This window comes from Scomber scombrus, chromosome 8, assembly GCF_963691925.1.
Source record: "Scomber scombrus chromosome 8, fScoSco1.1, whole genome shotgun sequence".
Lineage (NCBI taxonomy): Eukaryota > Metazoa > Chordata > Actinopteri > Scombriformes > Scombridae > Scomber > Scomber scombrus.
This window is the reverse complement of record NC_084977.1, coordinates 28,102,293-28,116,240: the sequence shown is the minus strand read 5'-3', so window position 1 is coordinate 28,116,240 and position 13,948 is coordinate 28,102,293. Positions and strand designations below refer to the sequence as shown.

The 13,948-nt window shown below is 37.3% G+C and overlaps 1 protein-coding gene across 1 annotated transcript; it reads left to right on the top strand.

The window, feature by feature from the left end:
- Positions 1-10,297: 10,297 nt before the first annotated feature.
- On the top strand, positions 10,298-12,686 carry rgs2 (regulator of G protein signaling 2). The gene is given in 6 exon segments (XM_062424403.1): positions 10,298-10,396; positions 10,510-10,599; positions 11,153-11,214; positions 11,462-11,628; positions 11,781-11,948; positions 11,950-12,686. Coding segments are annotated over 6 exon segments (597 nt in total). The 5' UTR covers positions 10,298-10,313; the 3' UTR covers positions 11,977-12,686.
- Positions 12,687-13,948: the final 1,262 nt, after the last annotated feature.

Sequence of the window (13,948 nt, the reverse complement as noted above, 5' to 3'; positions counted from 1 at the left end):
TTAAGAAAACTCTCTTGTAATCATCAAAAATGTGGACGACACATAAATGGAGTATACATTTACAGTCAAACATCATTTTAACCAACTAATAAGAACAACATGTACAAACAAAAAAAAATTACCTAGAAGGTGCTTTTCCTTGGTGGCTTTGAGTTTCATTTTCTGGAATCAAACTTTACGGGAAATTACATCAAAGTTAAAAAAACACAAAACAGACTAGGTACTTGCTGTATCCTGTTATCTTTTTATTTTTTTTATCGCTGAAAGTCATCTGTTGGCTTAAGACTTTAGTACATGAGTTACATGTGCTGTTGTAGAAACAGGAAGGCCAGCACTTCCAGTTTCTTATGAAATCAGTCATTGTGAGAAATGAGAATTTCTGAAATATACCCACATGGCATAATGAAATACTGTAACAGACGTAATGACAAGCTTTTTTTTAATTATTATTTGTTATTCATTAATTAAGGCCTGTTTGACAGCAGTTTGTAAACATAAGAAGACACTCAAACAAGTTAAAACTGTTAAAATCTAAATGTTCCCTCACTAGTTTCAGACTTTATATGAATCTACATTCTGCTAGAGTAAATTATACATGCAGACACTAGTAAACACTATAATACAATAAAAAGGCTTGACTCAACCACTCCTGGATTTTCTGTAATTAGAGGCACTGCTTCATCTATTTACTCCAAAGGCAAAAACAGCTAATTGTGTTTTTTGTGACATTTGCACATAAGCTCTCTTTGATCACAAGATACTCAACATCTCTGCAGATGAAGTGCTGCCTGATACATGCAACATCATGGGTCACCAGTACTGTCAGTAAAATATGGCCTGTTAGTAATATCTAGTGGCATCTAAGAAGAACTACAGCAACTTGTGTTCCCCTTAAAAAACCCCAGTGTGTGTGTGTGTGTATTTACTTGTTCATTAATGTTTGTATATTACCCTGTCAAGTTATTCACATATTAGGTAAATAATACAGTAAGTTGGATATCATAACATTGTTAGTATAGTTGTCTCATCAAAGATCACATTTTAGTGAGATTTCAACACAGGTGGTGACAAAATAAACTAGCAGCAAAAGTTACAGTGATTTTTATGTCTGTATGTACTTATTTTAACCTTTGAAAAACAATTAGTAAGACAATGCACAGTGGGAGTACTGGTGGATGCACATGCTGCATCAGCATAAAGAAATATCTACATCATTAGTTGCTTACATGTAAAATGCAAATGTATTCCAACTCTGCAACAGTATACATTTTTTTCAGAATCTGTGTCTGCCTATACCTTTCAAATGCTCAAATATTGTCACCAGATTTGTGTAAATGGGTCAATGACGTATAAGGATTTTCAACAACTCAATTTTAGAATAATAAAAACAAGCATATCTAATGCAGTAGTTCAAACATTCAGAATGTAGTGTACCGGAAAATTCATATTACTATTTGAAAGTGATTTTAGTGGGGGGTTTTCAAGATTAATTGGCACTGGCCTTAAAAAAAAGTCATGTGGTGCGACCATGATTCATCTTGAAATATCTTATATAAATAAAAGATCATCATTTACAAACATTTAAAAAAAAAATGCAAATACTTTGTTTCCAAACACTTTATTTTACTGAAAACTTGTAAAAAAAGATGTGAGGCTTGTTAAGTAAATTGATTTATTTCAAGATGAATCGTGGTCGCACCACATGACTTTTTTTAAGGCCAGTGCCAATTAATCTTGAAAACCCCACTAAAATCACTTCATTTCAAATGTATAATATGGATCTTCAGGTACACAACATTCTGAATGTTTGAACTACTGCATTAGATATGCTTGTTTTTATTATTTTCTAAAATTGAGTTGTTGCGAATCCTTATACGTCATTGACCCAAATACTAAACATAGTGCATCATTGGTAGTTCAGAGCATAAGAGCATAAGAAATATGAGCCTTCCCAAGAAAAAGAGTAAATTTAACTTAATGAATTAAGATCATTTTGTGTATAAAGTCTGTAAATATTACAGACTGCACCTTTAAAATAAAATAAAAAGTACAACAAATGTTTTGGGGGTTTTCAGTTGATCACCTCACTGTTTGGTACTTTCCATACTTGGAAAGCTGAAGTAAACAAGGAAAAGTAAGCACACACCATCACAGGAACAATAGCTACTTTGTTTCCTCCGTTAACATTCGTCATACGCACATTCAAACATATGCAACAGGGTTTACATATTTAGGGGACCTGGGATGGGCTCTCTGTCAACACTGCTATAGGTTATTAACTGAAGTACAAATTGTGATTGATTCAATTATGCCATCAACATTGTGTCAGCTTAATTATATGTTTGATTTATAAATACACTGTTGGAATGGGCTCACCCTAACCCTAACACTTCACATGTGAGTGGAAAAACTTTTGTCAAGCCAAAATGTTACAAACACATCATTGTTATGCAGCATATTTTTTAATCGCTTGGTTTATATTTGTAAATCTACATTATTGTTGGAGTGTAGCCCAAACTTTTCCAAACAAACCTGTCCTGATATGTTTTAATCTGTCTGTCTGCTACAGTACATGTACTGTGTAGATTCATTAATGTCTGCCGCTGTTAAGTGGGAGTTTCTTTAGAGGTTTGTGCTGTACGTGCCGACTTCCAAGTACAGTACACAGATTCACTCTCACCATGTCGGAATTTATAATTATGCAATTTTGCCTTATCATACATTTCATGCCAAAACTACTGGATGTTGGTTGTAAAAAAAAGAAAGTAAAAAGACTGGTGTTTAATAGTGATTTTTCGCTGTCACAGTCTTCTTTTATGTGTCTTTTTTCATCACCTTCAACCATGAACACCACATGCTATTATAAAAAGATTGATTCATTCTTAATGTTAATCTTTTACTCCCAGTTGTAAAACTAGTATTTTAGCATTAGAGCTGCTTAAAAAGTGTTATTTTGTCTCATTTGGGTATCATAGCGGTAGCTTATTACTCAGCATTTTGTTAGAGGGAAACTTTGCATCATATTTATTTTCAAGCAAACTATTATACAAAACATTTCATGGGTTATTTGATAGCTTAGCGGGCATGTGTTGTCGTTTATTGTGGTGACAAAGTGATGTCCTTATCAAGTTTCAGAATTTCTGGGAACACACTGCCGCTTAGCTGTAAAATAAGCTGTTTGTGCTTTCTAAATGTTGTTCACAAGAAGCTTGTCATTGTTTTCTATTTCAGAGAGGACAAGTAAATCGACCAATCTATCAATTATGTATCCCTCTGCTTCAACTGAACAAGAAAGCCAAAAGTATGATTAACGCAGCCTATTTAGAAAATCCAATTAATTTTACCGTTGAAGTTGATGATTTTGTATTTGAAGAATGTGGCTAAATGTTTCTTCGACTGTGGCTCGAACCACCAGGACAAAAGCCAAAAAAACAGGCCAAAAATGACTTAGTAGCTCCTGGAGTGTTTTCAGATAAATGAGAAACTGTCTTCAGCACATGATAAGTGCCTCGTGGCAAGATGTGGATGCCGCTTCATGTCCTTATTTAAATTAATCAAACCACATAACGTCACTCCCAAAGCTTACAGAAGCGTGACAGACTATAATACATGCTCACCATTTGGTAGTGACAGTGACTGAACTTAACTGACCACACGTTGCCAGATGAAAATGGAAGATGTTCAAGCTGGTGATGATTCTGGGACCAATATACTAAAACTGTATTAATTAATCATTAACTATACTTGCTGTGTGAGTCTGGCAGTGTCCTATTCCTTCCTCTTGAACCTGCTGTCTTTCTGTTTCATTATCTTAATATAGTTTACATGCTGACTGGAATAATCTGACTGAAAGAATAAGAGGGGAAACAGGTTTGTTTTATAGAATAATTAGTCCATTAATAATGGTAACCTTTTGATGCAGAACCAGAGAGAAAGACAAACGGCGGGGGAACAAAAGATGAGGAAGAACCATGTGGCATATGTATTAGAAAGGTTTTTAGGTCACACCTGGTGGCACAAAGCCCAGGGGATAATAAAGATATTGAGGACAATGAGGGTGGTTAGTGAGTGTCAAAGGTGTGTAAAGAGGTACAAAGCACAGTCTTACTGCTTAAAAATAATAAATTAGGCAATGAAGGCGATGATTAGCTTAGCTTGGCACGAAGACTGGAAGCTAAGAGGAACAGCTAGCCTGGCTGTTTCCAAAGTTAAAACCTCTAAACATCATTTGTTTAATTCCTACATAAGACAAAATGAACACATAAAAATAACTTTTTGTTTTACAGGGGGTAGCTAATGTGTTTCAACTAGCCAAACCTGGATTTTCATGCTAAGCAATTTTTTCTCCTGGCTCTAGTTTCATATTTAAAGTGTTAATTGGCAAATGTTAGTATGCTAACACGCTAATATTGCTGAACATGGTAAAATTATACCTGCTTAACATCAACATGCTGCACTTTTCTGTAATTGTGCATGTGTTTTAATTGTGACCTGCCATGGGACTGTAAGCTAACTCTAGTACAGTACATCGAATGCTAACAAAGGGTTTAACATTGTACATGGTTCCATACAAATAAAATAAAAAGATTAAACGGTTAGGTCATATAATAGTGATGTGTACAGTGGTTATCAGGGGCGGATCTAGGAGTGACAAGATCCGGGGCAAAGCCCAAAGCACCCACAACCAGGGCCAGTTTTTCTTTTTGGATGGTTCACATGCACAGAATTTCATTTTACTGCATTGTGTGACTGCTGCAAACATTAGTAGTAGTAGTAGTAGTGATTTATTTTGGCTAGGGCCATCCAGCTTTAGAACTCCACAATGTAGGAAAGGGATGACTGACTTTTCTTCTTATTTCTAATTTTTGGACTGACTGACTGTAGGACCTGACTTAATATGGGCTACTAAATGCCTTAATTTCTTTTGGGATTAATAAAGTATCTATCTATCTATCTATCTATCTATCTATCTATCTATCTATCTATCTATCTATCTATCTATCTATCTATCTATCTATCTATCTATCTATCTATCTATCTATCTATCTATCTATCTATCTATCCATTCAGAAGTTTCACTCTTAATCACAATTGTTGACAAATTTAAATGATTTAGATTTGTATTAACCCAGCCAAGAAAAGTCTTCCTACTTGTCCCTTGACACAAGAGATGTCATGAACTGTCTGTATTTACAAAGTCAAAGATTATTATGACAATGACAATGAAACTATAGTCATCTTTCACAGAGGCTTTACTCTCTAAAAGGCTCAGAATGCTTAAAGAGGGCAAAAGTCAGATACCTGAACTGCCTGCTGTAACAACAACAACAAGAAGACAAAACATGTATCACCACAGCAACCATGTTGCCATCTCTAAACCTAACATAGCCTGGGGGCCGGAAGATATTTACTGCTCCAGTCTTAACCTGCCCATCATTGTAAAGAACAGGAAACTAAGGTCACCAACAATTCCTCACATACAAGCTTTCACCAATGCTGGTCTCAGTATATATGTACACATGAGGCTTGAAAGGAAAAAAAAACATTTAGGTCACCGAGGTTAGTGGTCAGTAGGTGACTCAAGTCCTTGTTCAAAGTTTGCTGTGGTTTTGGATGTTTATTGATAACCCGGGATATCGGTGAGCACACTGTCACAGAGTGGATCTGAGACAGTGGACTGACCCAGAGCAAATGAAATGGAGGCATTTTATACAGTAAGACCAAGGCAGTGATCAACAAAAGGAGGAGGGCCTTCCAGTATGACACACAGGCAAGATCAAGGGATAACTTGATCAATGGGAGGTGGTTCTTAGGTAGTTGACAATGTTAATTGCAAAGAGTCACATTAGTAGGAGGGTTTACATTCATACAAAGTTCTAGATCAAGTCATTAGGGGGAAGTAATGATCAAGGGTCAGTCGTGATCAAGGGCTGTGATGTCCCTAGAAAAGGTATTGTTCTCAGATGTCACTTGATTAAATCATGTCTCTGCTAAAATGTGTATTTCTTCTTCAGTGACAAGTGTTGGGAGACTACTCAGACGCTCTTTGTATACAATCTACACTTCCTTTAGCTCAAGGATGTGTCCTACTTCCACACTAAAGAAACACATTAACAATGACTACTGTATCCAAGTGTCCCAGTAAAGAATGACAGGGTGACAGTTTGCTAGCATGACCAATACAAGAACTGTGAAATCAAAGGAGCTGAATGGAATTAAGCCTTCGTTATTTTTTATCATTTACATCTGTGCTTTTCCTACTGTGACTCAAAATGTAAAAATTTTTCTTGTTTTGTTTTTGTTTTCAAATTTTCAATTATTTTCCTGCAGCTGTCTCACCATCCTCCAGATTTTCCATCTCTGAGCACGTCCTCAATTTCATTTGTTTACCGCATTGTTATTACGCGCTATTGGGCAATAGTGCTTCAAAAATCAACAATTAGATTGAGTTGCATACTGCCATCTTTGGGTATTTTTGATTGTGACTCATATTCTGCTTATAATTGTGTGGATCCTATTCCAGTGACTATGTGGAAGAGATGGGAAGGTAAAGGAGGGCACATTCATAAAACTGCAGAATGGGGAGCAGTCCCAAGTTGCAGCACCACACCTGTAAAGCCTGCAAGAGCACATAGTCTGAAGTGAACCTGTACACTTGACGCTGAGAAGAACTGCTGGTTTGCAAGATGTGCATGTACAGACCAGGCTCCAGCTGTCCTGTTTGGGATTTATCTCACGTTTAGTAGTTGAACTTTAATCATGAGCCACAGACTTACTGCCAAAAGGCACTGTACACGTCAGAGTGGTTACTATTTGTTTTTCTTCCTTTTCTTTCACCTCTGAATTATTTCCTGCTTTGTGCATGAGCAGCTGCTGAACTGGTTCATGTGGATATTTTTACATTTTGTGTTGTAGTGTACTCATACACTATCCGTGTTGGTTATCAACGCTGCCATTCTTGCAGAAACATCCTGCTATTTAATGTGTGGTGGCTGCATGTGGGGCTGTGATGTTGTGCACAACTTATTTTAGGGATTCAAGCTTCATGCAAGCTCTGAAACAAAAAACAGAAGCCCACAGTTAGGTTAGAAGTGCAGCCGGTCTTTCTGAAAACCACAAACACAAAGTCCCAACTCTTAAGCCAGTGCTGGGAATCACCTTTTACGCAAGGCTCTTTGGACAGACCTCATGCCTTAGTGGAAACTTGGCTCTGCTCTTCATCCACTTCTAAACAGACGGCTGCTTACACGCAGTCTGCACATCATAATAAACACACGAGGCGAACACCATGTTTTCACACAGCAAAGCATCAAACTGGTGCAACTGAGAGAGGGAAGCCAGCGATAATCACAACAGAACACAGCAGGTGACGCAAATGCACTATAGCAGAGATAACCTAGAACAAAATGTGATTATTCTTTACATTTCGCTGCAGGGTGTTGTGTTCCTAAATGAAAGATATCCTTTTAGTGTTTCTGGGATGTGATGTCGGTGTCAACCTTTGCTTTTACTGGAAGAATAAGCTTACAGTGCTTAAATGGCAAAGCCCGTAAGTAATTGTTCAATTAAACTACATCCATCATAATGTTGTTCAGCTATTGTTTTGCAGCTCTACTTGCTGCAGGATAACATATTTTTAAGAAAAATAATCAGGGTTATTTTGGAATTGGGTTTACTTTTCCACTGAGGAGTCAGACATACAAATTGAACCTATAACGCAATAACAAACACTGATTTGCATACAAACAATGGCTGAATGTGACTGAGTGTGAATTACCGACAGGAATGATGCCATTTAAGGTTAGTGAGGGTTACACATCGGCCGTGCCTAAAAAAAAAAAAAACGAAACCTGCACGTCCAGTTCCACAACCACCATCGGAAAAAATGACACCATTCAGTTACTGTAAACTGATCACCTGAGCTTTATTAAAGAATATTTTGGGAGCTCGTTGACCCAGAAAAAGATTATTGACAGCTCTATTATTTAATTTGCGTCTAAAACACTAATATTGCAAAGATCTGCTGTGAACAGCTGGATAAAGTTATGAAATATTAGTATTACAGTAATCATGATATAGATTTATACAAAAAAGCACAAGCACAGAATCTATGAATATCGCAAACAGTGTTCATTTCATAAGTTTAACTGACTAATGCAAGATGAAGCTCCTATTTCACGGAAAAGTCCATTGTAAGTGTGTGTGTGTGTGTGTGTGTGTGTGTGTGTGTGTGTGTGGGGGTGGGTGTGTGTGTGTGTGTGTGTATTGAAGGCTTCAAGTTTCCACTCACAACTTGTGTACGTTTTCTCTTGGACCAGGATTAGCTTCCAAAGGAGGTGTGATATCATTCAGCACTGCACAGTGAAGCTCAAACATACAACTAGAGGAACAAGTAAAGCACATTTTGGACCACAATCCTCATATTGAAATATTGATCAAATGTAAATTAGAAAGGGTTGCACACAGAGATGTAATTCATGGAATCACACAGTTTCAGTTTAATGGAGTTAGCATTTATTTAGCTCATTGCTTTGGTGGTACAAGACATCTCTTATAAACCTTGTTTATAGCAGTATAGCAGGGAGGTCCTGTACCAAAATGCCAAGAAAGTTAGTGATTATTTAAAGAAAATCTAACATTTGTAATAGCTAACCTGCAAAATACTTTTTCTGGTAGAGACCAGGGCAGAGCTAAAAGGAGTCACAGGGACAGAAACGCAAACTAGAATGCTAAATATGTTGCTATGCGTCTTCTTTTGCCAAAACGGCTTCAGTAATAACATGTTTGAGGTTTGTTTTTCCAGCCTGTCGTGGCATTCTTTTGGCCCCGAGTTCCAAAAAAATTCAATCAATGCTTTAATTATACATAGCTAAAATATGTCTACACGTCAAGGTTAAAACCGACCTACAGTTGTCGACAGTTAAAGTTATTCTAAGTCATCTTAAGTTACGTAATGATGTTTCGACAGCATGAGAATAAAAGGATATTGTCTCAGACAGCCTGTCATCTAATCAGTATGAGCTGCTTCCTTCAGGCTTCACAATCAATTGGTCATTCAACAGCAGTTGGCTACCAGCTGATCAGTAACATCCAGTTATATTCATACAAGTGTACAAGACGACCATTAAAACCTGACATTTTTCATCATCACCCTGCTAAAGCCCTCATATTAATGCAGTAGCTACCGCAGATCCCACCACCCCCAACCTTCTGCCATGGTGTGAAATGAAGGCTTTTGGTATTGTTGACTTTAATAAGATCGTGTATGTGTTTGTTGAGAGGGATAAGTTCTCCTAGCAGCACCTCATTGCTGCTCAGATTCTGTGAGAGCTCGGTGAAAGAGCAGAGCCTTCAAATCTAAGCGTATAAGCCTTTGCTATAAATGGTCAATTCCTTGACAAAAGTGTCTCAGGCTGAACTACATCTCCATGCGAAGCGGGTCGTAACTTCACTCTGAAATGTGGTTATTTAAAAGTGACAATAAACAGATTGATTCTACCAAAGTTTTTTATAGATTAAGTCAATACGAAAAGAATGTAAGACGATGCATTTGGCATTTAGCAGCTTCCGCTTTGCTATTTTTAATACCCTATGAAGATAAAGGTAAGAGCATATTGCATCATGTCTTTGCCAATCTGTCATATCTTGATTTGCCACTATGATATGATTAATGCTTCATTGACCCACACCTTGTCTGAGTAATTTATTGACTATGAACACTGCACGTAGTGTTGCAAAGTCACAATGAAGCAACTGTACATCCGATCTGGTCTGGAAAAACGGCTCCTGGCAATATAGGAAAGGCATTTTTACGACTAACCATCCAACTGGTGGTGCATGTTTTAGTGTTTAATTTTGTTGAAGCAGAACTTAAACAGTTTTTTAAATAATAAGTAAAAAGATACACATCACAGATCATAGCTGCAAATTAGCAAAATGCTCTCAGATTTTAAAAAACAAGAACAGAAAGAAAAACACAATAAAGGAGAGAAATTCCATTACTTCCAAACATAAATTTATTTTAGGAAGAAGGGCATTTAATCTGCCATGTACGTCACATTTTGACCTTACGCTTAAAAATGGAAGCTCACAGGATACTCAGGGAGGGAATGTTTATGCAATGACAGCCTATCATTGCCTCGGGCCCTCCGAGTCATACCAGGGTAAGTCACTGTTTACACAGCCAGAGCCAATCCAATGAAAGACCTCTCATTCCAGTCCCGCCTACTGCCTGTCACAAGCCAGACCTTAGCTGGGCAGAAACTATAAAGTTGCCTGGCAAGCCAAGAGGGAGAAGGAGAGGAGATTAAACCATGAGAGAAACTTGTTCAGAAAGCATGGCGTTCACCGACTGTATGAAACCCACTGACCTGGCTGCAGAGAAAAAGGGGATAAAGTAAGTTAATGTGCTGTTTAATGAGGATGTGCTTAGTTATATGATGACACTGTTAAAAATATTACTCAGCATTACACTGCCATTAAGTTTCTGTTTTCTTTTTTTTTTTACAGAAGGAAAAACTGGAGAAATAGGATAGGATTCTTCCTGAAAATAAACTCTTCCCAGTCAATATTGCATCTAATGAAAAACAGATCCTACAGGTAAGAAACAATTTGTTTAACTTCATGATTACTCATGATTGTGTGTAGCATCTTGTGTGTACAGCACGCTAGTTACAGTTTATTGAGTTAAATTAAGTTGCATTTAATTTAGCTTTATATTTGTCATTTCAATTATTTAATTATATTCTTAGTCATTGCATCCACTTTAATAAATATAGTGTAGTTTTTAACATATATTCTTGCAAGCATGTTATGCATATTTTATTTTATGAATGAAGTCAAACCAAACTCTTAAGGTTTTATGCCTCAAATATTCAATTAATTCAAATGAAAAGCCCACCCTGCTATGATAGCATGGACATGCTGTATAGTAGAGTAAATCATTTTATGCATTAATTATACACCAATTATGCAATTCATTTAATGGAATAATGAGCTATTATTAATATTATTGGACATTTGTAGGAATTATTTCACTTCTAAGTATGCAATTACAAAACAAAAAGTTCATTTGAGTTAACAGTGTGACTTTAAACTAAAAATAGTACTTGTCTCTATCATCTCTTTAACAATCTGTGATGTCTGCCCTCAGGCCAACTGCTGATGATGTGAACCAATGGGCGCAGTCACTTGACAAACTACTTACTCATAAATGTAAGTATCATTCACTGCACTATTGTTGCATGATTACATAAAACTGTCTCAAAGGTCACACGGTTACTGTGTGCTGAATGACGGCCATTTATTGTCCTCAATAAAATAAAGGCTGTAATGGCTATGTACATGCTTTACCTTACTTTAATGGGCAAACACTGAGTGGATGTGTGTCTCTCCCTGCTCAAGTTGCTGGCCTTGTGTTTAACATTTTTTTCTTTTTCCTCCCTCCCTCCCTCACACACAGATGGCAAAGCAGCATTTTGTATCTTCCTGAAGTCTGAGTTCTGTGAAGAGAACATTGAGTTTTGGACAGCCTGTGAGGACTTCGGTACACTCACGTCGCACAAAGAGCTGGCGTCCAAGGCCAACAGCATTTACGAGGAGTTCATTAAAAGTGAAGCTCCCAAAGAGGTAACAGCTAACAGATGCCATAAACACATTAGCTGTAAATCAAAATAAACGATTCCTTCGAAATGATGTTAATCGGGATTTATGTGTGTTCAAGTTACGTTCAAATACACAAGATGTTCTTCATTAAAATTGATGTTTCTCTTTGGTCACAGATCAACCTGGATTTTCACACAAGAAACGCTATCGTCCAGAGCCTAAATGAGCCCACTGCAACCAGTTTTCTGGCAGCTCAGAGGAAAGTCTACAGTCTGATGGAGAACAACTCCTACCCCAGGTTTATCCACTCTGACCTCTACAAAGAACTGTGTGCAGCTGCCAGGAGGAGAGGGCAAGCACATTAAGTCCTAGTCAAACTAGACACTCGCACTCCCGAAGTCATTTGTTTACTGGTGTGACTGTGTGAATAGACTGTGGATGATGTTTATTCCAGGCACTGCCTCGGGATAATAGACCCAAATGCAAATCCTGAGCATAAACATTAACGGCGAGTGCGGAAAATGCCAAACTGAAGCCATTTTTAGTCTGTCCTGTCCTGCTGAGAGCTTTCAAAAATGAAGTTGGGATGATTAGGCCCAGTGTTATATGATGCTGCAGGTGCTATGAAGGGTATTTGTACCAGATGGGATTAAAGTCATTTTCTAACCTGGGCTATTACCTGCACTTTTGTTTACCACATTAGATGTTTGTATTTTGAGCAATGACACAGTTCAAGAAAATGCTGTTGTTGTGCCTTTGCATTCAAAGCAGAAAAGACTGTGGATGTCCGTCAAAACACCTTATGCTCTTTCACTTGCCTCACACTGAACCGACTGTGCTGTTGGAATGTATTTTGAAGATTTTGTACAGCTGTCACATACACAGGATTTTATTTATGTTGCTTTGCTGGATTTGTTGCTGAAGTGTTTACACAAAGTGCAATTTAAGTTAATATAATATATTTTTCACTAAAGACTGTACTGTGACAACATGATGTAATGTAAATACTGTGATATTACGTCATGTGTTGAATGTGAATTTATGTTTGAGGCAGCTGGATTGCTCAAAAAAATAAAACTATTCTTCAATGCTGAAATGATTCTGTTCATGTGTGTTTTGTGAGCCAGTGCAACTATGTCAGACTTCTTTGTGCATGGGAGTTCATTGCTTACCTTTGGGGAAACTATACAGTATATAACTAAAACAATTAGTGGAAGATTGAGTATAATTTTCCAAAACAAACAAAAGTAAAAGAATACTCAAAAAATAATTCCTCTCAATCATCTATTATGAGTCACTAGAAGTGTGTGGTGGTGTCTGTATCTGCAGAGACCCTGTCCTCTGTATTTTCTTCATTTAGCTACTGATTTTGTCAATTAGCAGTAAACTATATATTGTAACATCTAAATGTCTGCGCAAGTGAATACTGAGCAAACCATGTACTTACAGAGAACAGAACATGCACATTTCCAGATCTATATTTATATTCTGAGGATCTACTGTAATAACTTTGCATGATTTATAGTTCAAAAGAAATCCTTATTTATCTTTTATTCTGGCGCTTAATGCAGCCACTCAGTTCAGCCTCTGTTCCGAAAGAGGCTGTTTTATCTCCTGGCTCTTTAACATTAACACACACACACACACACACACACACACACACACACACACACACACACACACACACACACACACACACACACACACACACACACACACACACACACGTACGTTAAGCCCCTTCAGTTCTGTCTGTTCTTCTCTCTCTTGTTTTTTACTCTAAATATAAACTTTGGCTACAGAACAGGCAGCCATTATTGGGTATGGCTGAACAATCTCACCTCAGTTCGATGGGAAAGTAGCGTAACTTTGCAAATGAAGCGTTTTTTTCTTAAGGCTGCATTTTTACATATGTTCACCACATGTTTCGAAACTATGACCATGATTAAGACAGATATCTGGCACTAAATGGTAGAAAGTCACAAATGCATGACATGTCACCATTAAATTTGCATCAAGTGACCTTTTGTCTTCCGGGGGGAACTGAAAAAAACCCTGTAAACACAACACTGTCATATTATCACCTTTTAAGTTGATGGCATTTGCATATTTACACAAGATACGTAACAATGTAGCATTCATTAAGAGTCTTGTGTCTGTTTTTTGCATTAAGCTGTTAAATCCACCACTGTGTCGAGTAGCTATTTGCTCATTTTGTCTGCTGTTTAAAACTTCATGTGTACAGTCAGCATTTAGAGGGCTTTTGTAGAAAATTGCTGCCTGCTGCAGCCTACAGTCAATTCTGATTCTGAGAGTGAACAACACAGTAAAAAGCTGGCTGGAA